Source organism: Sminthopsis crassicaudata, chromosome X (assembly GCF_048593235.1).
Source record: "Sminthopsis crassicaudata isolate SCR6 chromosome X, ASM4859323v1, whole genome shotgun sequence".
Taxonomy (NCBI): domain Eukaryota; kingdom Metazoa; phylum Chordata; class Mammalia; order Dasyuromorphia; family Dasyuridae; genus Sminthopsis; species Sminthopsis crassicaudata.
This window is the reverse complement of record NC_133623.1, coordinates 3,775,494-3,800,987: the sequence shown is the minus strand read 5'-3', so window position 1 is coordinate 3,800,987 and position 25,494 is coordinate 3,775,494. Positions and strand designations below refer to the sequence as shown.

The 25,494-nt window shown below is 33.7% G+C and overlaps 1 protein-coding gene across 3 annotated transcripts in view; it reads right to left on the bottom strand.

Moving 5' to 3' along the window:
- The window catches only part of GCNA (germ cell nuclear acidic peptidase), a 34,804-nt gene that overhangs the window by 5,034 nt on the left and 4,276 nt on the right, over positions 1-25,494 (bottom strand). For all 3 annotated transcript variants that reach the window (XM_074278573.1, XM_074278575.1, XM_074278574.1), the window contains 4 exons: positions 23,467-23,513; positions 23,005-23,056; positions 22,847-22,914; positions 22,220-22,370 (listed from right to left, as the gene is read on the bottom strand). In XM_074278573.1, coding sequence (XP_074134674.1) covers positions 22,220-22,370; positions 22,847-22,914; positions 23,005-23,056; positions 23,467-23,513 — 318 coding nt within the window. The remainder of the gene's footprint in view (positions 1-22,219; positions 22,371-22,846; positions 22,915-23,004; positions 23,057-23,466; positions 23,514-25,494) is intronic.

Genomic DNA, 25,494 nt, shown 5'->3' with positions numbered 1-25,494 from the left:
GGACCTGGAAACAGAGTGGATGCCCATCAGTTGGAGAATGGTTGAATAAGTGATGGTCTATGAATGTTAGGGAATATTATTGTTGTGTAAGAAATGACACATGCAGGCTGATTTTAGGAAGGCCTCGAGAGACTTACATGAACTGATGCTGAGTGAAGGGAGTAGAACCAAGAGACCCTTGTATGTAGTAACAGCAGCATTGTGTGATGACTTAGCTCTTAACAATGAGGTCCAATAGACTTGAGATGGAAAATACCATCCACATCTAGAGAGAGAACTAGGGAGACTGAATATGGATCAAAGTACAAGCTTTTCACCTTTGTTTGTTTTTTTTTTTCCCCTCCTTTTGGTCTGACTTTTCTTGTATAACATAACAAATGTGGAAAAATAAAATTCTCTAAGATGAAAAAAAAAATACAAACTCCTTGAAGAGAGAAACTGACTTCATTTCTATCTGCAAACCCCAGCACTTAATACAGTGACTGGCACATAGTAGACACTTACTTGTTGACCCAAATCCAATGATCTTTCTCTAATGCAGAGGTGGTTGGCCAAACCAGATTAAAACACAATTGGGAAATGTTGAACAAAACAAATAAAAATCCAACACAACATAGAAAGTTTGAATTGGTGTTTTCTTTTTTTTTTTGTTTTGTTTTTACATCAACAGGCGGCCCACAGGGATCCTTTTTGCTCTGCCAACGATCCTCCCAAGGGTCTCAGAGTCCTCGTCGGGTCCTTTTCTCAATCCATGATCGTGCTCTAGTCTATTGGCACATTCCTAGAGAAGACTTGGGTTGTCCTCTCCAGCTTACGTTCCTAGGAAGCCACCAATGGGTTCAAGTCCTTGGATTCAAACAAGCCCTTCGGGTGGTGCAGCCAGAACTCCAAAGGAAAAAGAAGCAAGGGAGGGGGCCGGGCAGAACATGACATGGAGAGCGGACCTACTTCCCTGAAAACTTCCATTCTGAGCCTGTGCTCCATTTGTAAGGTAAGTTCACCAAAAAAGCAGTCAAGCTACTTTCATTGTGTGTCTTTCCTGTTCTCGGTCAGCGTGCGCATTCAAAAATTGTTCATGAGAGCTTATAAGATGCCCAGCACTGCATTCAACATTGGGACACAAAGAAACGCCCCTGCCCCCAAGGAGCTCAAATTCTATTGGGGGAAACGTATTATGCAAATACTGAGAAAGAATGAAAGACAAAGAAAGGAGTCAAGCTATAGAGAGAGCTTTAAAAGCCAAAGAAAATTTTCTATTTATCCTAAAGTCGCTGTACTGGAATAGGGGGTGATCCGACCAGACCTACATGATAGGAAAAGCAATTTGGCAGCTAAGGATGGAAGGAGGATTAGAGAGACACGAGGCAGGGAGAGCAGCATAAGGTGACGAGGAATGGTACCAGAATGCCAGCTGTGAGAGCTACTAGGAGATGCATGTGGGAGACATTGGCAGAAGAGCATCAATTTGCCTAGACAATAGCCAGGGTGACTGGGAGAATGGTAATGCCCTCAACTGGAAGAGGGAAGACTCTAGGGATAAAGATAAGTTCTGTTTTGGACATGTTCAGTTTGAGATTCCTAAGAGACAACGAAGTCAAGATGATCAAAAGCCAAGAGTAATCCAAGACAAAGCTTAGGAAGAGGGAGGCACCTGCGATAAGATGAGAACTGATTCATTGGAAGCTGATGAGGTAACCAAGGGCGATGGTATAGAGCAGGGGGTCTGAAACTATGGCTCGCTGGGTTAAGGCAATTGGACTGAGGGGGCAGAGACAGAGGGTGAGTTTTTGTTTTTACTATGGTCCAGCCCTCCCATAATCTGAGGGACAGTGAACTGGCCCCTATTGAAAAACTTTGAGGACCACTGTATTATAATATGTTAAATCTATAACACATATGAGACAGTTAGGAAGTAGAGCAGGGCAGAGGGCACCAGGTTGTGATTATATAATGAAATCAGAAGGAAATATTGTATGTATTACATTATGTTATAACTATAATAAATATAAGAGAGAGTTAGGAGGTACTGCAGTGCAGGGAACACCAGGCTGCGGGTATATAATGTAATTAGAAAGAAATAGAACAGAACACCATAACATGATATAATACAAACAATATTATATTATACCTATAATACATATGAGAGACAGTTGGGAGGTATTATACTGCAGAGGGCACCAGGCTGTGAGAATATAATGCAATTAGAAGGAAATAGAACAGAACAGAATGTCATTACATAATATAATACTAATAATTTTACATTAAATTATACTATGTTGTCTCTATAATACATACAATAGACAGTTGGGAAGTACTACAGTGCAGAGGACCCAGGGTGTGAGAATATAATGTAATTAGAAGGAAATAGAACAGAACAGAATGTCATAACATAATATAATACTAATAATGTTACATTATATTATATTATGTTATATCTATAATACATAAGAGAGACAGTTGGGAGATACTATAGTGCAGAAGGGGCCGGATGTGAGAATAGAATCTAATTAGAAGGAAATAGAACAGAACAAAACATGTAATATAAAATAAAACAATTAATATTACATTATATTACATTATGTTATATCTGTAATATATATGAGAGACAGTTGGGAGATACTATAGTGCAGAGAGCCCTGGGTTGTGAGAATATAATGTTATTAGAAGGAAATAGAACGGAACAGAATGTCCTAACATAATATAATACTAATAATTTTACATTATATTGTATTATGTTATATCTGTAATACATATGAGAGACAGTTGGGAGGTACTACAGTGCAGAGGGCCCCGGGTGTGAGAATATAATGTAATTAGAAGGAAATAGAACAGAACAGAACACTAAAACGTAACATAATATACAATATTAAGTTATATTATATTATGTTATATCTATAATACATATGAGAGACAGTTGGGAGATATTATAGTGCAGAGGGCCCCGGATGTGAGAATATAATGTAATTAGAAGGAAATAGAACAGAACAGAACATGTAATGTAAAATAAATCAATTAATATTACATTATATTACATTATGTTACATCTATAATGCATTTGAGAGACAGTTGGGAGGTACTACAGTGCAGAGAGCCCCAGGTGTGGGAATATAATGTTAATTAGAAGGAAATAGAACAGAACAGAATGTCATAACATAATATAATACTAATAATTTTACATTATATTATGCTTTGTTGTATCTATAATACATATAATAGACAGTTGGGAGATACTACAGTGCAGAGGGCCCGGGTTGTGAGAATATAATGTAATTAGAAGGAAATAGAACGGAACAAAATGTCCTAACATAATATAATACTAATAATTTTACATTATATTACATTATGTTATATCTATAATACATATGAGAGACAGTTGGGAGATACTATAGTGCAGAGGGCCCCGGATGTGAGAATATAATGTAATTAAAAGGAAATAGAACAGAACAGAATGTCATAACATAATATAATACTGATAATTTTACATTATATTATAATATGTTATATCTATAATACACATGAGAGACAGTTGGGAGATACTATAGTGTAGAGGGCCCCGGGTATGGGAATATAATGTAATTAGAAGGAAATAGAACGGAACAGAATGTCCTAACATAATATAATACTAATAATTTTACATTATATTACATTATGTTATATCTATAATACATATGAGAGACAGTTAGGAGATACTATAGTGCAGAGGGCCCCGGATGTGAGAATATAATGTAATTAAAAGGAAATAGAACAGAACAGAATGTCCTAACATAATATAATACTAATAATTTTACATTATATTATACTTTGTTGTATCTATAATACATACAATAGACAGTTGGGAGATACTACAGTGCAGAGGGCCCCGGGTTTGGGAATATGATGTAATTAGAAGGAAATAGAACAGAACAGAATACTGAAATATAACATAATACATACAATAATAAGTTATATTATATTATGTTATATCTATAATACATATGGGAGACAGTTGGGAGATATTATAGTGCAGAGGGCCCCGGGTGTGAGAATATAATGTTATTAGAAGGAAATAGAACGGAACAGAATGTCCTAACATAATATAATACTAATAATTTTACATTATATTGTACTATGTTATATCTATAATACTTGCTAGAGACAGTTGGGAGGTACTACAGTGCAGAGAGCCCCGGGTTTGGGAATATAATGTAATTAGAAGGAAATAGAACGGAACAGAATGTCCTAACATAATATAATACTAATAATTTTACATTATATTACATTATGTTATATCTATAATACATATGAGAGACAGTTAGGAGATACTATAGTGCAGAGGGCCCCGGATGTGAGAATATAATGTAATTAAAAGGAAATAGAACAGAACAGAATGTCATAACATAATATAATACTGATAATTTTACATTATATTATAATATGTTATATCTATAATACACATGAGAGACAGTTGGGAGATACTATAGTGCAGAGGGCCCCGGATTTGAGAATATAATGTAATTAGAAGGAAATAGAACAGAACAGAACATGTAATATAAAATAAAACGATTAATATTACATTATATTATATTATGTTACATCTATAATGCATTTGAGAGACAGTTGGGAGGTACTACAGTGCAGAGGGCCCCGGGTGTGAGAATATAATGTAATTAGAAGGAAACAGAACAGAACAGAATGTCATAACATAATATAATACTAATAATTTTACATTATATTATACTATGTTATATCTATAATGCATTTGAGAGACAGTTCTGAGGTACTACAGTGCAGAAGCTGCCAGATGTGAGAATGTAATGTAATTAGAAGGAAATAGAACAGAACACAACATGTAATATAAAATAAAACAATTAATATTACATTATATTACATTATGTTATATCTATAATATATATGAGAGACAGTTAAGAGATACTACAGTGCAGAGAGCCCTGGGTTGTGAGAATATAATGTTATTAGAAGGAAATAGAACGGAACAGAATGTCATAACATAATATAATACTAATAATTTTACATTATATTGTATTATGTTATATCTGTAATACATATGAGAGACAGTTGGGAGGTACTACAGTGCAGAGAGCCCCGGGTGTGGGAATATAAAGTAATTAGAAGGAAATAGAACAGAACAGAATGTCATAACATAATATAATACTAATAATTTTACATTATATTATGCTTTGTTGTATCTATAATACATACAATAGACAGTTAGGAGATACTACAGTGCAGAGGGCCCCGGGTGTGACAATATAATATTATTAGAAGGAAATAGAACAGTACAGAACACTGAAACATAACATAATACATGCAATATTAAGTTATATTATATTATGTTATATCTATAATACATATGAGAGACAGTTGGGAGGTACTACAGTGCAGAGAGCTCCGGGTGTGGGAATATAATGTAATTAGAAGGAAATAGAACGGAACAGAACACTGAAACATAACATAATACATAAAATATTAAGGTATATTATGTTATGTTATATGTATAATACATATGAGAGACAGTTGGGAGGTACTACAGTGCAGAGGGCCCCGGGTGTGGGAATATAATGTAATTAGAAGGAAATAGAACAGAAAAGAATGTCATAACATAATATAATACTAATAATTTTACATTATATTATACTTTGTTGTATCTATAATACATACAATTGACAGTTGGGAGATACTATAGTGCAGAGGGCCCCGGGTGTGAGAATATAAAGTAATTAGAAGGAAATAGAACAGAACAGAATGTCCTAACTTAATATAATACTAATAATTTTACATTATATTATACTATGTTATATCTATAATACATATGAGAGACAGTTGGGAGGTACTATAGTGCAGAAGGGCCCGGATGTGACAATATAATGTAATTAGAAGGAAATAGAACAGAACAGAACATGTAATATAATATAATATAATTAATATTACATTATATTATATCTATAATACATATGAGAGACAGTTGGGAGGTACTACAGTGCAGAGGGCCCCGGGTGTGAGAATATAAAGTAATTAGAAGGAAATAGAACAGAACAGAATGTCCTAATATAATATAATACTAATAATTTTACATTATATTATACTATATTATATCTATATTGCATTTGAGAGACAGTTTGGAGGTACTACAGTGCAGAGGGCCCCGGGTGTGAGAATATAATGTAATTAGAAGGAACTAGAACAGAACAGAATGTCATAACATAATATAATACTACTAATTTTACATTATATTATACTTTGTTGTATCTATAATACATACAATTGACAGTTGGGAGATACTATAGTGCAGAAGGGCCCAGATGTGAGAATATAATGTAATTAGAAGGAAATAGAACAGAACATGTAATATAAAATAAAACAATTAACATTACATTATATTACATTATGTTATATCTGTAATATATATGAGAGACAGTTGGGAGATACTACAGTGCAGAGAAGCCTGGGTTGTGAGAATATTATGTTATTAGAAGGAAATAGAATGGAAAAGAATGTCATAACATAATATAATACTAATAATTTTACATTATATTATACTTTGTTGTATCTATAATACATACAATAGACAGTTGGGAGATACTACAGTGCAGAGAGCCCTGGGTTGTGAGAATATAATGTTATTAGAAGGAAATAGAACAGAACAGAACACTGAAATATAACATAATACATACCATATTAAGTTATTTTATATTATGTTATATGTATAATACATATGAGAGACAGTTGGGAGGTACTACACTGCGGAGGGCCCCGGGTGTGAGAATATAATGTAATTAGAAGGAAATAGAACGGAACAGAACACTGAAACATAACATAATACATACAATATTAAGTTATTTTATATTATATTATATCTATAATACATATGGGAGACAGTTGGGACATACTACAGTGCAGAGGGCCTCGGGTTTGAGAATATAAAGTAATTAGAAGGAAATAGAACAGAACACTGAAATATAACAAAATACATACAATATTAAGTTATTTTATATTATGTTGTATCAATAATACATATGAGAGACAGTTGGGAGGTACTATAGTGCAGAGGGCCCCGGGTGTGAGAATATAATGTAATTAGAAGGAAATAGAACAGAACAGAATGTTATAACATAATATATTACAAATAATTTTACATTATATTATATTATGTTATATCTATAATACATATGAGAGACAGTTGGGAGGTACTACAGTGCAGAGAGCCCTGGTTTGTGAGAATATAATGTAATTAGAAGTAAATAGAACAGAACAGAATGTCATAACATAATATATTACAAATAATTTTACATTATATTATATTATGTTATATCTATAATACATATGAGAGACAGTTGGCAGGTACTATAGTGCAGAGAGCCCTGGGTTGTGAGAATATAATGTAATTAGAAGGAAATAGAACAGAACAGAATGTCCTAACATAATATAATACTAATAATTTTACATTATATTATACTTTGTTGTATCTATAATACATACAATTGACAGTTGGGACGTACTACACTGCGGAGGGCCCCGGGTGTGAGAATATAATGTAATTAGAAGGAAATAGAACAGAACAGAACACTGAAATATAACATAATACATACAATATTAAGGTATATTATATTATGTTATATCTATAATACATATGGGAGACAGTTGGGACGTACTATAGTGGAGAGGGCCCCGGGTGTGAGAATATAAAGTAATTAGAAGGAAATAGAACAGAACAGAATGTCCTAACTTAATATAATACTAATAATTTTACATTATATTATACTATGTTATATCTATAATACATATGAGAGACAGTTGGGAGGTACTATAGTGCAGAAGGGCCCGGATGTGACAATATAATGTAATTAGAAGGAAATAGAACAGAACAGAACATGTAATATTATATAATATAATTAATATTACATTATATTATATCTATAATACATATGAGAGACAGTTGGGAGGTACTGCAGTGCAGAGAGCCCCAGGTGTGAGAATATAATGTAATTAGAAGGAAATAGAACAGAACAGAACACTGAAATATAACATAATACATACAATATTAAGGTATATTATATTATGTTATATCTATAATACATATGGGAGACAGTTGGGACGTACTATAGTGGAGAGGGCCCCGGGTGTGAGAATATAAAGTAATTAGAAGGAAATAGAACAGAACAGAATGTCCTAACTTAATATAATACTAATAATTTTACATTATATTATACTATGTTATATCTATAATACATATGAGAGACAGTTGGGAGGTACTATAGTGCAGAAGGGCCCGGATGTGACAATATAATGTAATTAGAAGGAAATAGAACAGAACAGAACATGTAATATAATATAATATAATTAATATTACATTATATTATATCTATAATACATATGAGAGACAGTTGGGAGGTACTACAGTGCAGAGGGCCCCGGGTGTGACAATATAATGTAATTAGAAGGAAATAGAACAGAACAGAATGTCCTAATATAATATAATACTAATAATTTTACATTATATTATACTATATTATATCTATATTGCATTTGAGAGACAGTTTGGAGGTACTACAGTGCAGAGGGCCCCGGGTGTGAGAATATAATGTAATTAGAAGGAACTAGAACAGAACAGAATGTCATAACATAATATAATACTACTAATTTTACATTATATTATACTTTGTTGTATCTATAATACATACAATTGACAGTTGGGAGATACTATAGTGCAGAAGGGCCCAGATGTGAGAATATAATGTAATTAGAAGGAAATAGAACAGAACATGTAATATAAAATAAAACAATTAACATTACATTATATTACATTATGTTATATCTGTAATATATATGAGAGACAGTTGGGAGATACTACAGTGCAGAGAAGCCTGGGTTGTGAGAATATTATGTTATTAGAAGGAAATAGAATGGAAAAGAATGTCATAACATAATATAATACTAATAATTTTACATTATATTATACTTTGTTGTATCTATAATACATACAATAGACAGTTGGGAGATACTACAGTGCAGAGAGCCCTGGGTTGTGAGAATATAATGTTATTAGAAGGAAATAGAACAGAACAGAACACTGAAATATAACATAATACATACCATATTAAGTTATTTTATATTATGTTATATGTATAATACATATGAGAGACAGTTGGGAGGTACTACACTGCGGAGGGCCCCGGGTGTGAGAATATAATGTAATTAGAAGGAAATAGAACGGAACAGAACACTGAAACATAACATAATACATACAATATTAAGTTATTTTATATTATATTATATCTATAATACATATGGGAGACAGTTGGGACATACTACAGTGCAGAGGGCCTCGGGTTTGAGAATATAAAGTAATTAGAAGGAAATAGAACAGAACACTGAAATATAACAAAATACATACAATATTAAGTTATTTTATATTATGTTGTATCAATAATACATATGAGAGACAGTTGGGAGGTACTATAGTGCAGAGGGCCCCGGGTGTGAGAATATAATGTAATTAGAAGGAAATAGAACAGAACAGAATGTTATAACATAATATATTACAAATAATTTTACATTATATTATATTATGTTATATCTATAATACATATGAGAGACAGTTGGGAGGTACTACAGTGCAGAGAGCCCTGGTTTGTGGGAATATAATGTTATTAGAAGGAAATAGAACAGAACAGAACACTGAAATATAACATAATACCTACAATATTAAGGTATATTATATTATGTTATATCTATAATACATATGGGAGACAGTTGGGAGATATTATAGTGCAGAGGGCCCCGGGTGTGAGAATATAATGTTATTAGAAGGAAATAGAACGTAACAGAATGTCCTAACATAATATAATACTAATAATTTTACATTATATTGTACTATGTTATATCTATAATACTTGCTAGAGACAGTTGGGAGGTACTACAGTGCAGAGAGCCCCGGGTTTGGGAATATAATGTAATTAGAAGGAAATAGAACAGAACAGAATGTCCTAACATAATATAATACTAATAATTTTACATTATATTGTACTATGTTATATCTATAATACTTGCTAGAGACAGTTGGGAGGTACTACAGTGCAGAGAGCCCCGGGTGTGGGAATATAATGTAATTAGAAGGAAATAGAACAGAACAGAATGTCATAACATAATATAATACTAATAATTTTACATTATATTGTACTATGTTATATCTATAATACATGCTAGAGACAGTTGGGAGGTACTACAGTGCAGAGAGCCCCGGTGTGGGAATATAATGTAATTAGAAGGAAATAGAACAGAACAGAATGTCCTAATATAATATAATACTAATAATTTTACATTATATTGTACTATGTTATATCTATAATACATGCTAGAGACAGTTGGGAGGTACTACAGTGCAGAGAGCCCCGGTGTGGGAATATAATGTAATTAGAAGGAAATAGAACAGAACAGAACACTGAAATATAACATAATACATACAATATTAAGTTATTTTTTATTATGTTATATCTATAATACATATGGGAGACAGTTGGGACGTACTACAGTGCAGAGGGCCTCGGGTGTGAGAATATAAAGTAATTAGAAGGAAATAGAACAGAACAGAACACTGAAATATAACATAATACATACAATATTAAGTTATTTTATATTATGTTATATCTATAATACATATGAGAGACAGTTGGGAGGTACTATAGTGCAGAGGGCCCCGGGTGTGAGAATATAATGTAATTAGAAGGAAATACAACAGAACAGAATGTCATAACATAATATATTACAAATAATTTTACATTATATTATATGATGTTATATCTATAATACATATGAGAGACAGTTGGGAGGTACTATAGTGCAGAGAGCCCCGGGTGTGGGAATATAATGTAATTAGAAGGAAATAGAACAGAACAGAATGTCCTAACATAATATAATACTAATAATTTTACATTATATTATACTTTGTTGTATCTATAATACATACAATAGACAGTTGGGAGATACTACAGTGCAGAGAGCCCCGGGTTTGGGAATATGATGTAATTAGAAGGAAATAGAACAGAACAGAACACTGAAATATAACATAATACATACAATATTAAGTTATTTTATATTATGTTATATCTATAATACATATGAGAGACAGTTGGGAGATATACAGTGCAGAGGGCCCCGGGTTTGGGAATATGATGTAATTAGAAGGAAATAGAAGAGAACAGAATACTGAAATATAACATAATACCTACAATATTAAGGTATATTATATTATGTTATATCTATAATACATATTAGAGACAGTTGGGAGATATTATAGTGCAGAGGGCCCCGGGTGTGAAAATATAATGTAATTAGAAGGAAATAGAACAGAACAGAATGTCATAACATAATATATTACAAATAATTTTACATTATATTATATGATGTTATATCTATAATACATATGAGAGACAGTTGGGAGTTACTGCAGTGCAGAGAGCCCTGGGTTGTGAGAATATAATGTAATTAGAAGGAAATAGAACAGAACAGAATGTCCTAACATAATATAATACTAATAATTTTACATTATATTATACTTTGTTGTATCTATAATACATACAATTGACAGTTGGGAGGTACTACAGTGCAGAGGGCCCCGGGTTTGGGAATATGATGTAATTAGAAGGAAGTAGAACAGAACAGAACACTGAAATATAACATAATACATACAATATTAAGTTATTTTATATTATGTTATATCTATAATACATATGAGAGACAGTTTGGAGGTATTATAGTGCAGAGGGCCCCGGGTGTGAGAATATAATGTAATTAGAAGGAAATAGAACAGAACAGAATGTCATAACATAATATATTACAAATAATTTTACATTATATTATATGATGTTATATGTATAATACATATGAGAGACAGTTGGGAGTTACTGCAGTGCAGAGAGCCCTGGGTTGTGAGAATATAATGTAATTAGAAGGAAATAGAACAGAACAGAACATTGAAATATAACATAATACATACAATAATAAGTTATATTATATTATGTTATATGTATAATACATATGAGAGACAGTTGGGAGGTACTACAGTGCAGAGAGCCCCGGGTGTGGGAATGTAATGTAATTAGAAGGAAATAGAACAGAACAGAATATCATAACATAATATAATACTAATAATTTTACATTATATTGTACTATGTTATATCTATAATACATGCTAGAGACAGTTGGGAGGTACTACAGTGCAGAGAGCCCCAGGTTTGGGAATATAATGTAATTAGAAGGAAATAGAACAGAACAGAACACTGAAATATAACATAATACATACAATATTAAGTTATTTTATATTATGTTATATCTATAATACATATGGGAGACAGTTGGGACGTACTACAGTGCAGAGGGCCTCGGGTGTGAGAATATAAAGTAATTAGAAGGAAATAGAACAGAACAGAACACTGAAATATAACATAATACATACAATATTAAGTTATTTTATATTATGTTATATCTATAATACATATGAGAGACAGTTGGGAGGTACTACAGTGCAGAGAGCCCCGGGTGTGGGAATGTAATGTAATTAGAAGGAAATAGAACAGAACAGAATATCATAACATAATATAATACTAATAATTTTACATTATATTGTACTATGTTATATCTATAATACATGCTAGAGACAGTTGGGAGGTACTACAGTGCAGAGAGCCCCAGGTTTGGGAATATAATGTAATTAGAAGGAAATAGAACAGAACAGAACACTGAAATATAACATAATACATACAATATTAAGTTATTTTATATTATGTTATATCTATAATACATATGGGAGACAGTTGGGACGTACTACAGTGCAGAGGGCCTCGGGTGTGAGAATATAAAGTAATTAGAAGGAAATAGAACAGAACAGAACACTGAAATATAACATAATACATACAATATTAAGTTATTTTATATTATGTTATATGTATAATACATATGAGAGACAGTTGGGAGGTACTACAGTGCAGAGAGCCCCGGGTTTGGGAATATAATGTAATTAGAAGGAAATAGAACAGAACAGAACACTGAAATATAACATAATACATACAATATTAAGTTATTTTATATTATGTTATATCTATAATACATATGAGAGACAGTTGGGAGATACTACAGTGCAGAGGGCCCCGGGTTTGGGAATATGATGTAATTAGAAGGAAATAGAACAGAACAGAACACTGAAATATAACATAATACATACAATATTAAGTTATTTTATATTATGTTATATCTATAATACATATGAGAGACAGTTGGGAGGTACTATAGTGCAGAGGGCCCCGGGTGTGAGAATATAATGTAATTAGAAGGAAATACAACAGAACAGAATGTCATAACATAATATATTACAAATAATTTTACATTATATTATATGATGTTATATCTATAATACATATGAGAGACAGTTGGGAGGTACTATAGTGCAGAGAGCCCCGGGTGTGGGAATATAATGTAATTAGAAGGAAATAGAACAGAACAGAATGTCCTAACATAATATAATACTAATAATTTTACATTATATTATACTTTGTTGTATCTATAATACATACAATAGACAGTTGGGAGATACTACAGTGCAGAGGGCCCCGGGTTTGGGAATATGATGTAATTAGAAGGAAATAGAACAGAACAGAACACTGAAATATAACATAATACATACAATATTAAGTTATTTTATATTATGTTATATCTATAATACATATGAGAGACAGTTGGGAGATATACAGTGCAGAGGGCCCCGGGTTTGGGAATATGATGTAATTAGAAGGAAATAGAACAGAACAGAACACTGAAATATAACATAATACCTACAATATTAAGGTATATTATATTATGTTATATCTATAATACATATGGGAGACAGTTGGGAGATATTATAGTGCAGAGGGCCCCGGGTGTGAGAATATAATGTTATTAGAAGGAAATAGAACGTAACAGAATGTCCTAACATAATATAATACTAATAATTTTACATTATATTATATGATGTTATATCTATAATACATATGAGAGACAGTTGGGAGTTACTGCAGTGCAGAGAGCCCTGGGTTGTGAGAATATAATGTAATTAGAAGGAAATAGAACAGAACAGAATGTCCTAACATAATATAATACTAATAATTTTACATTATATTATACTTTGTTGTATCTATAATACATACAATTGACAGTTGGGAGGTACTACAGTGCAGAGGGCCCCGGGTTTGGGAATATGATGTAATTAGAAGGAAATAGAACAGAACAGAACACTGAAATATAACATAATACATACAATATTAAGTTATTTTATATTATGTTATATCTATAATACATATGAGAGACAGTTTGGAGGTATTATAGTGCAGAGGGCCCCGGGTGTGAGAATATAATGTAATTAGAAGGAAATAGAACAGAACAGAATGTCATAACATAATATATTACAAATAATTTTACATTATATTATATGATGTTATATGTATAATACATATGAGAGACAGTTGGGAGTTACTGCAGTGCAGAGAGCCCTGGGTTGTGAGAATATAATGTAATTAGAAGGAAATAGAACAGAACAGAACATTGAAATATAACATAATACATACAATAATAAGTTATATTATATTATGTTATATGTATAATACATATGAGAGACAGTTGGGAGGTACTACAGTGCAGAGAGCCCCGGGTGTGGGAATGTAATGTAATTAGAAGGAAATAGAACAGAACAGAATATCATAACATAATATAATACTAATAATTTTACATTATATTGTACTATGTTATATCTATAATACATGCTAGAGACAGTTGGGAGGTACTACAGTGCAGAGAGCCCCAGGTTTGGGAATATAATGTAATTAGAAGGAAATAGAACAGAACAGAACACTGAAATATAACATAATACATACAATATTAAGTTATTTTATATTATGTTATATCTATAATACATATGGGAGACAGTTGGGACGTACTACAGTGCAGAGGGCCTCGGGTGTGAGAATATAAAGTAATTAGAAGGAAATAGAACAGAACAGAACACTGAAATATAACATAATACATACAATATTAAGTTATTTTATATTATGTTATATCTATAATACATATGAGAGACAGTTGGGAGGTACTACAGTGCAGAGAGCCCCGGGTGTGGGAATGTAATGTAATTAGAAGGAAATAGAACAGAACAGAATATCATAACATAATATAATACTAATAATTTTACATTATATTGAACTATGTTATATCTATAATACATGCTAGAGACAGTTGGGAGGTACTACAGTGCAGAGAGCCCCAGGTTTGGGAATATAATGTAATTAGAAGGAAATAGAACAGAACAGAACACTGAAATATAACATAATACATACAATATTAAGTTATTTTATATTATGTTATATCTATAATACATATGGGAGACAGTTGGGACGTACTACAGTGCAGAGGGCCTCGGGTGTGAGAATATAAAGTAATTAGAAGGAAATAGAACAGAACAGAACACTGAAATATAACATAATACATACAATATTAAGTTATTTTATATTATGTTATATCTATAATACATATGGGAGACAGTTGGGACGTACTACAGTGCAGAGGGCCTCGGGTGTGAGAATATAAAGTAATTAGAAGGAAATAGAACAGAACAGAACACTGAAATATAACATAATACATACAATATTAAGTTATTTTATATTATGTTATATCTATAATACATATGAGAGACAGTTGGGAGATACTACAGTGCAGAGGGCCCCGGGTTTGGGAATATGATGTAATTAGAAGGAAATAGAACAGAACAGAACACTGAAATATAACATAATACATACAATATTGAGTTATTTTATATTATGTTATATGTATAATACATATGGGAGACAGTTGGGAGGTACTATAGTGCAGAGGGCCCCGGGTGTGAGAATATAATGTAATTAGAAGGAAATAGAACAGAACAGAATGTCATAACAAAATATATTACAAATAATTTTACATTATATTATATTATGTTATATCTATAATACATATGAGAGACAGTTGGGAGGTACTACATTGCAGAGAGCCCTGGGTTGTGAGAATATAATGTAATTAGAAGGAAATAGAACAGAACAGAATGTCATAACATAATATAATACTAATAATTTTACATTATATTGTTCTATGTTATATCTATAATACATGCTAGAGACAGTTGGGAGGTACTACAGTGCAGAGAGCCCCGGTGTGGGAATATAATGTAATTAGAAGGAAATAGAACAGAACAGAACACTGAAATATAACATAATACATACAATATTGAGTTATTTTATATTATGTTATATCTATAATACATATGGGAGACAGTTGGGAGGTACTACAGTGCAGAGGGCCTCGGGTGTGAGAATATAAAGTAATTAGAAGGAAATAGAACAGAACAGAACACTGAAATATAACATAATACATACAATATTAAGTTATTTTATATTATGTTATATCTATAATACATATGAGAGACAGTTGGGAGGTACTATAGTGCAGAGGGCCCCGGGTGTGAGAATATAATGTAATTAGAAGGAAATAGAACAGAACAGAATGTCATAACATAATATATTACAAATAATTTTACATTATATTATATTATGTTATATCTATAATACATATGAGAGACAATTGGGAGGTACTGCAGTGCAGAGAGCCCTGGGTTGTGACAATATAATGTTATTAGAAGGAAATAGAACGGAACAGAACACTGAAACATAACATAATACATACAATATTAAGTTATATTATGTTATATGTATAATACATATGAGAGACAGTTGGGAGGTACTACAGTGCAGAGAGCCCCGGGTGTGGGAATATAATGTAATTAGAAGGAAATAGAACAGAACAGAATGTCATAACATAATATAATACTAATAATTTTACATTATATTATACTTTGTTGTATCTATAATACATACAATTGACAGTTGGGAGGTACTACAGTGCAGAGGGCCCCGGGTGTGAGAATATAAAGTAATTAGAAGGAAATAGAACAGAACAGAACACTGAAATATAACATAATACATACAATATTAAGTTATTTTATATTATGTTATATCTATAATACATATGAGAGACAGTTGGGAGATACTACAGTGCAGAGGGCCTCGGGTTTGGGAATATGATGTAATTAGAAGGAAATAGAACAGAACAGAACACTGAAATATAACATAATACATACAATATTGAGTTATTTTATATTATGTTATATGTATAATACATATGGGAGACAGTAGGGAGGTACTATAGTGCAGAGGGCCCCGGGTGTGAGAATATAATGTAATTAGAAGGAAATAGAACAGAACAGAATGTCATAACAAAATATATTACAAATAATTTTACATTATATTATATTATGTTATATCTATAATACATATGAGAGACAGTTGGGAGGTACTGCAGTGCAGAGGGCCCCGGGTGTGAGAATATAATGTAATTAGAAGGAAATAGAACAGAACAGAATATCATAACATAATATAATACTAATAATTTTACATTATATTGTACTATGTTATATCTATAATACATGCTAGAGACAGTTGGGAGGTACTACAGTGCAGAGAGCCCCAGGTTTGGGAATATAATGTAATTAGAAGGAAATAGAACAGAACAGAATGTCATAACATAATATATTACAAATAATTTTACATTATATTATATTATGTTATATATATAATACTTGCTAGAGACAGTTGGGAGGTACTACAGTGTAGAGAGCCCCGGGTTTGGGAATATAATGTAATTAGAAGGAAATAGAACAGAACAGAACATTGAAATATAACATAATACCTACAATATTAAGGTATATTATATTATGTTATATCTATAATACATATGAGAGACAGTTGGGAGGTACTATAGTGCAGAGGGCACCGGGTGTGAGAATATAATGTAATTAGAAGGAAATAGAACAGAACAGAATGTCATAACAAAATATATTACAAATAATTTTACATTATATTATATTATGTTATATCTATAATACATATGAGAGACAGTTGGGAGGTACTACAGTGCAGAGAGCCCTGGGTGTGAGAATATAATGTAATTAGAAGGAAATCGAACAGAACAGAATGTCATAACATAATATAATACTAATAATTTTACATTATATTGTTCTATGTTATATCTATAATACATGCTAGAGACAGTTGGGAGGTACTACAGTGCAGAGAGCCCCGGTGTGGGAATATAATGTAATTAGAAGGAAATAGAACAGAACAGAACACTGAAATATAACATAATACATACAATATTGAGTTATTTTATATTATGTTATATGTATAATACATATGGGAGACAGTTGGGAGGTACTACAGTGCAGAGGGCCTCGGGTGTGAGAATATAAAGTAATTAGAAGGAAATAGAACAGAACAGAACACTGAAGTATAACATAATACATACAATATTAAGTTATTTTATATTATGTTATATCTATAATACATATGAGAGACAATTGGGAGGTACTGCAGTGCAGAGAGCCCTGGGTTGTGACAATATAATGTTATTAGAAGGAAATAGAACGGAACAGAACACTGAAACATAACATAATACATACAATATTAAGTTATATTATGTTATATGTATAATACATATGAGAGACAGTTGGGAGGTACTACAGTGCAGAGAGCCCTGGGTGTGAGAATATAATGTAATTAGAAGGAAATAGAACAGAACAGAATGTCATAACATAATATAATACTAATAATTTTACAGTATATTATACTTTGTTGTATCTATAATACATACAATTGACAGTTGGGAGGTACTACAGTGCAGAGGGCCCCAGGTGTGAGAATATAAAGTAATTAGAAGGAAATAGAACAGAACAGAACACTGAAATATAACATAATACATACAATATTAAGTTATTTTATATTATGTTATATCTATAATACATATGAGAGACAGTTGGGAGGTACTATAGTGCAGAGGGCCCCGGGTGTGAGAATATAATGTTATTAGAAGGAAATAGAACGGACCAGAATGTCATAACATAATATAATACTAATAATTTTACATTATATTGTACTATGTTATATCTATAATACTTGCTAGAGACAGTCGGGAGGTACTACAGTGCAGAGAGCCCCGGGTTTGGGAATATAATGTAATTAGAAGGAAATAGAACAGAACAGAACACTGAAATATAACATAATACATACCATATTAAGTTATTTTATATTATGTTATATCTATAATACATATGAGAGACAGTTGGGAGGTACTACAGTGCAGAGAGCCCCGGGTGTGGGAATATAATGTAATTAGAAGGAAATAGAACAGAACAGAATGTCATAACATAATATAATACTAATAATTTTACATTATATTATACTTTGTTGTATCTATAATACATACAATTGACAGTTGGGAGGTACTACAGTGCAGAGGGCCCCGGGTGTGGGAATATAATGTAATTAGAAGGAAATAGAACAGAACAGAATGTCATAACATAATATAATACTAATAATTTTACATTATATTATACTTTGTTATATGTATAATACATACAATTGACAGTTGGGAGGTACTACAGTGCAGAGAGCCCCGGGTGTGAGAATATAAAGTAATTAGAAGGAAGTAGAACAGAACAGAACACTGAAATATAACATAATACATACAATATTAAGTTATTTTATATTATGTTATATCTATAATACATATGAGAGACAGTTGGGAGGTACTACAATACAGAGGGCCCCGGGTGTGAGAAAATAATGTAAGTAGAAGGAAATAGAACAGAACACTGAAACATAACATAATACATACAATAGACAGTTGGGAGATACTATAGTGCAGAGGGCCCCGGGTGTGAGTATATAATGTAATTAGAAGGAAATAGAAGAGAACACTAAAACATACTATAACACATACAATATTATATTACATTATATTATGTTATATCTATACTACATATGAGAGACAGTTGGGAAGTATTACAGTGCAGGGAGCACCAGGCTGTGAGTATATAATGTGATTAGAAAGAAATAGAACAGAAGAGATCATCATAACATAATATAATACATACAATATTACATTATATTATAACAGGGTTTCTCAAACTATGGCCTACGGGCCAGATGAGGCCCCTGAGGATGTTAATGCAGCCTGCTGAGGCTGTTTATGGGCCCCCCCCCCCCCGGGTTATGGCAAATGGCTTGAGGGGCAGAAACAGAGTTTGAGTTATTGTTTTTACTGTAGTCCGGCCCTCCAACCGTCGCGACAGTGAACTGGCCCCCTATTTAAAAAGTCTGAGGACCACTGGTGTAGAGTAGTGGGGTCAAAATATCAAAAAATGGGGGCCACTTATCTGTACAAAAGGATCCCTGTGCGCCTGCTTGGTGCCTTGGATTTCAAATGTAACATTAGTTTTGTTTCCTTGTATATGTAATTTTATTCTAATCTAATTTCCCAATTACATGTTAATCTAGCCCCTCCGGGCGTGGCAGGAGGTAATGTTGGAGAGTTCTTGCTATAGAGGAAGTGGGTCCAAGACACCTTTGGTCAGTGTTCATGACCTGGAATAAGATTCAGTAAATGATACTGGGGAGGAAACTCAGGAGAATATGATGTTGAGCAAAGGGAATATCCAGGAGGAGAGGGTAATTGATGGTTTCTTAGAAGGGAGTTAATAGGAATACACGTTTCCAGTGTCTCTGAAGACAACTTCGGTTCACGGGAGAGGCTTTGCTGTCCAGAGAGGTCAAGGCAGACTGACAAGAAGCCACTGGGTTTAGTCACCTTTTCTAAATTTTCATGTGGACATTGATGGGTGGTTCAAATCCAGAGCTGAGGTGGGTTGCTAGGAAGGAGTGAAGGTTGACACAGCCTAGGGGTCCTAGCCAGCAAAGCCCCACCTATGAGCAGAAATGGTCTTCAGGGCCAATGTAAGGTGTATTCCTATTAACTCCCATGCAAGACAACTCACAGTGTTAGGCACACACTGATGGCACCCTCATATCTCAGCCCCACATCACTTAATGGAGCATTTTTAAGACCCACTGTTGACTAAAAGCTTAGAGAGCTGACAAAAGGACAGGGTGAAGAGTCGCAGCAGTAACTTCGAGTTTTCATTTGCTCTCAGAGAGAAAGATAAGAGTTGCCATCATAAGGAAGGTCACAATAGAAAAGAAATGTGAGCATCTAGGCCCATGAACTTGACCCCATTCTTTACTGCCTCCTGCGGGGCCTGGGTTTCACCTTTTGTCTCCCTTCCTTTTTCCAAATTTTCACCATCCTTCAGCAATTAAGTTTAAAAGCTCCTCCAGTCCTTCCTTGACTTCAGGCCACTGTGATTTCTAGTTCTTCTTCTCTACCATGTTTGCTACTCTTCTGCAGAGATCTGAAAGCTGGGCTAGTACTGTGTCTCTAAGGCCTGTGTTAGTCACTCACATACTGACTCCTACCAGGCTCTGAGATCCTTTAGGGTAGGAACCATATAGCAGATTTCTGGAAATAGTTAGCATGAACCTTGGCCCAGAAAAGGTCTTTAATTACTCAATAAACACTGGTTGAATTAAGTTAAATAGAAAAATCTTGGTGGGGACAAACTGAAAAGGTCCCAGAAAAGGATGAACAATCCCAATTAAGGGAGTCAGGGCAGTAAAAGCCTGCAATTTTTAACAGAAAACCTTTAACCACAAACTCCCTGAAATGGGGGAAGTAGCAAATATGGTAAAAAGGCAAATGGGGTCTTCAATTCCTTCTATGATACCTGCCGAAGGTGTTTTGTCCCAAACTCAAATTTTGAAAACGATCTGAAACATGTCTGCAAACACAAACCTACAGGTATCTATGCAAACTGGGCCTTGAAGCCCTGAATCCTTTCCCCTCAAACACTCTATCCGCCCAAATCAGAGGCACCAACAGGCCCCCACAGTATCACAATCTCAACAGGAACAATCCTGTATATGACATTAAGCCTACAGACTGACAAAGGAGCACAAGTGGAGGAAAGGGAAGGGCCTAATGTACAGTGAGGTCCCCTTCCCCGATCCCCTGATCTGGTATCTACCAACACCTCTCATTTTGGATTTAATTATACCTATCTTTGTATTGTCATTTGGCTCCTGTGTAGTTCCATTTTCTTTCCTCCACTAGACCATAAGATCTAAGCAGAGGCTTCTGCTGGATCATTTCCCACAACACCCAACATACGCTGGGCCCAAGTACACACCAAGGACTTGGATCACGATCAATCACATACCTTTTTCGGCTCTGCAGATCAATTGGCGTGAGCAAAATAGTTGGCAGAGCGGGCCTCGGCCCTGAAACGCCGGAAGATCCAGGCTTTGGATCATCAAAATCATCAACAGAAATGAGCATATCCTCAGAAGGACTCTTGCAGGTTTTCTTTTCTAAAAGCACAAACAAAATGGACTTGAAAATGCTGAGTGTAAAGGATATCTGAATGGAGAAGAGTAAGCTAACTTGCACCCAAACTACAGGCCACCAGCACCAAGGAAAGACTAGAAGTTCAACCTGGAAGCACCTATATGTAAATCTAGAAGGTGCCAAGATCTGTATTCAAAAGCATCTCGATTAGATTTAGGGCTTGAAGGGATCTCAGAAACTATTCTACCAGCCCCCCTCTTCTCCCATCTTTGAGATGGGGAGGTGAGGCTCAGGGAGAGAAACTGAATGAGACCTTAGATTTTTAACTGGAGGATATATATGCTGTGCAGCGAAGGGGGCAGAGAATAATAGAGAAGCCCTGGTACTTTCCCACAAGGTGGCACTTATGTGAAGCTCTAACTGTCTGATTAAGGACTGCAGCCCTTGCTGCCCCTGTTCTAAGCTGAATGTGTCACAGAATGGTGTAGGGAACACTTGCCTTTAGGATTCTCCCCAGACTCTTTTTTTCCAGGCGACTTATCAACCGAGCTAGTACTTGCATCACATCTGCAAAGGAGGACAGAGAATTGGTTAAGGCAAAGAAAGGAGGGCATGATGTCCATTTTAAAAAGTCCTCTCCATAATTTTCATACTCACTGGTCATTTCTTTTCTCCCCAGAAGAGATCTTTGGAATTACTTGAGACAACACTTAATCGTAAAGAAGGAAACATTAAGCATTAGAAAGTAGGTTCCGTTTTAAAAGTGACAGCTTAGCAAAATAGGGCTATATAATAGCCAAAGAACCCTAGCACTGGAGAAGCCACATGGCCCAGCCTGTGTAAAACTATCTATCAAGTACTTTCCCCAGGAAAAGCAGAAGGAAAATAAGGGAAGGAACCCAGGAACTAAAAGTACAGCCATACCAGGGAAAGCCTCAATCCTAACGCATAAGAGGAATAAGCTTTCTAACACTTCATTGACTGAACTGGGATGACTAACCTGAAGTCAGTTAGTTCATCCTGAATCTTTCCACATGGCAACTCAACCTGCTCTACAACCATATCCTCCGAAATGTCAATGAAAATGTAAATGAAAAGTTTGGAATAGGCAGTACTTACTCTTTTCAAATTCTTCATCGCTGCTAGAATCCAAAACTATGATCGGTCTGCAAAGATAAAAGGGAAGTATTAACAGGGGTATTTATCTAACTTCCAGGGCCACCAGCATCATATGCATTCAAATGAATCATAAGCAACATTGTACTGTGTCTGAAAATAAAAAAAGATTTCTTGGGCCTTCAACAAAGAACAAATCATAGAAACAATTTCATTAAAGAAAATGACAACTACAATAAGACAACATACCAAAATTTATGGGATACAGTTAGAGTGGCACTTAGGGGAAATCTTATATATCTAATTGCTTATTATCAATAAGACAGAAAAAAAGCAGACCAATGAATTGGGCAATTCAAATTGGGAAAAGAACAAATTAAAAATCCCCAATTAAACACCGAATTAGAAATCCTGAAAATTAAAGGAGAAATTAATAAAATTGAAAGAAAACCATTGAAATAATAAATAAAACTGGAAGCTGGTTTTATGAAAAACATAAAATAATGCTATTGGCTAATTTGACTAAAAAGAAGAAAACCAAATTACTAGAATCAAAAATGAAAGGGAGTGAATTCACCATCAACTAAGAGGAAACTAAGACAATTTTAAAGAGCTATTTTGCCCAATTATATACCAGTAAATTTGACAATCTAAATAAAATGTATGAATATCTACAAAAATAGAAGTTACCCAGATTAACAGAAGAAAAAACAAAATACTTAGATAACCCCACTTGAGAAATAGAAATTGAACAAACCATCGATGAACTTCCCAAGGAAAATTCCTGCGAAGATGAACCTAGGAACTATATGAATACAATTATAAACTACTTTTCACACAAATTATATTAGCTCTGAACAACTGGAAAACATATTCATTGCTTAGGGGCAAGCCTAATCATTACAATTGACATAATAAATGACAATTCTACCTAAAGGAAACCAATGGGCGGGAAAAAAAAAAAAAGAAGGTGGTCTAAACATACCAGATCTAGTATAAAACAGTAATCATCAAAACAATCTGGTATTGAATACAGACTGAAGCATGCTAGTTTTCACTTTTTCAGGTTTTTTTTTTTTTTTTCCTTTTGAATCTTGTACAAAATGACTATATGGAAATGTTTTTATGTAATGGTACATGTATATGGTACATCTGACTGCTTACCTGGGGGGGCGAGGTGGAGAGTAAATTACTGAAATGTAATGGTTCCCCCATGAGCAAAGCTGGATACCCCCAGGGGTCCTGCTTACTTACAAAGTAGTTTTGGGTCTCAAATTGTCACTGTCAAACACTTGATAACTCTTAACAAGCTAAAGGAAAGCCAGCTAGCATCATCATCAACGGGTTTCCTAAAAATAAGAAGCCTGGGGTCTACTAATTGTCCCTTTGGGGGTAAATCTTTTTCAATGGAATTGGATACTGGTATTAATTTACAGTTAAATAGTTGATGTTCTATGTATGCAGATACTGTGTGGTAGGTAATTAACAATTTCTAGATCCTCTTCAGTGAGGTTTAGATTGGGGGGGGGGGGTTAAACTGATGAGATAAAGGTCCCCAAAGTACAGTCCTTAATGCACTGACAATAACTTGGAAAGTTCCTGCAGAATGTCCCAATCATCTGCCCTTGACCCTAAATTATCTGACATGTTTTATCAATAACTTAGAATGAATGTAAAGTGTTACATTCAAAAATCTTTACAAATGTCAGATGGGGGACTGAATGGTTAGGAAGCAAATCTGTCCAAAAAAGATATGGATATTTCAGAGACTGAAAGCCATTTCATACTCCGGATTGATACTGACCTATCATAAAAGCTTAAATTGAGAGGCAGCTTAATGAGGGAGACAGCAGGCCCATAGTTCTTTCCCTAATAAGACATCTGCAATAGTGAGTTCAGGTGTGGAACTCACGTTTAGGAGACACACTGGTACGCTGCAGAGGCTGTCAGAGGAGGAAAATGGGCCTCCTTTTGGTCTTTGGACAGCTTAGGCTAGTGATTAAGATTTAGCTGCCTAGAATCTCAATTTAT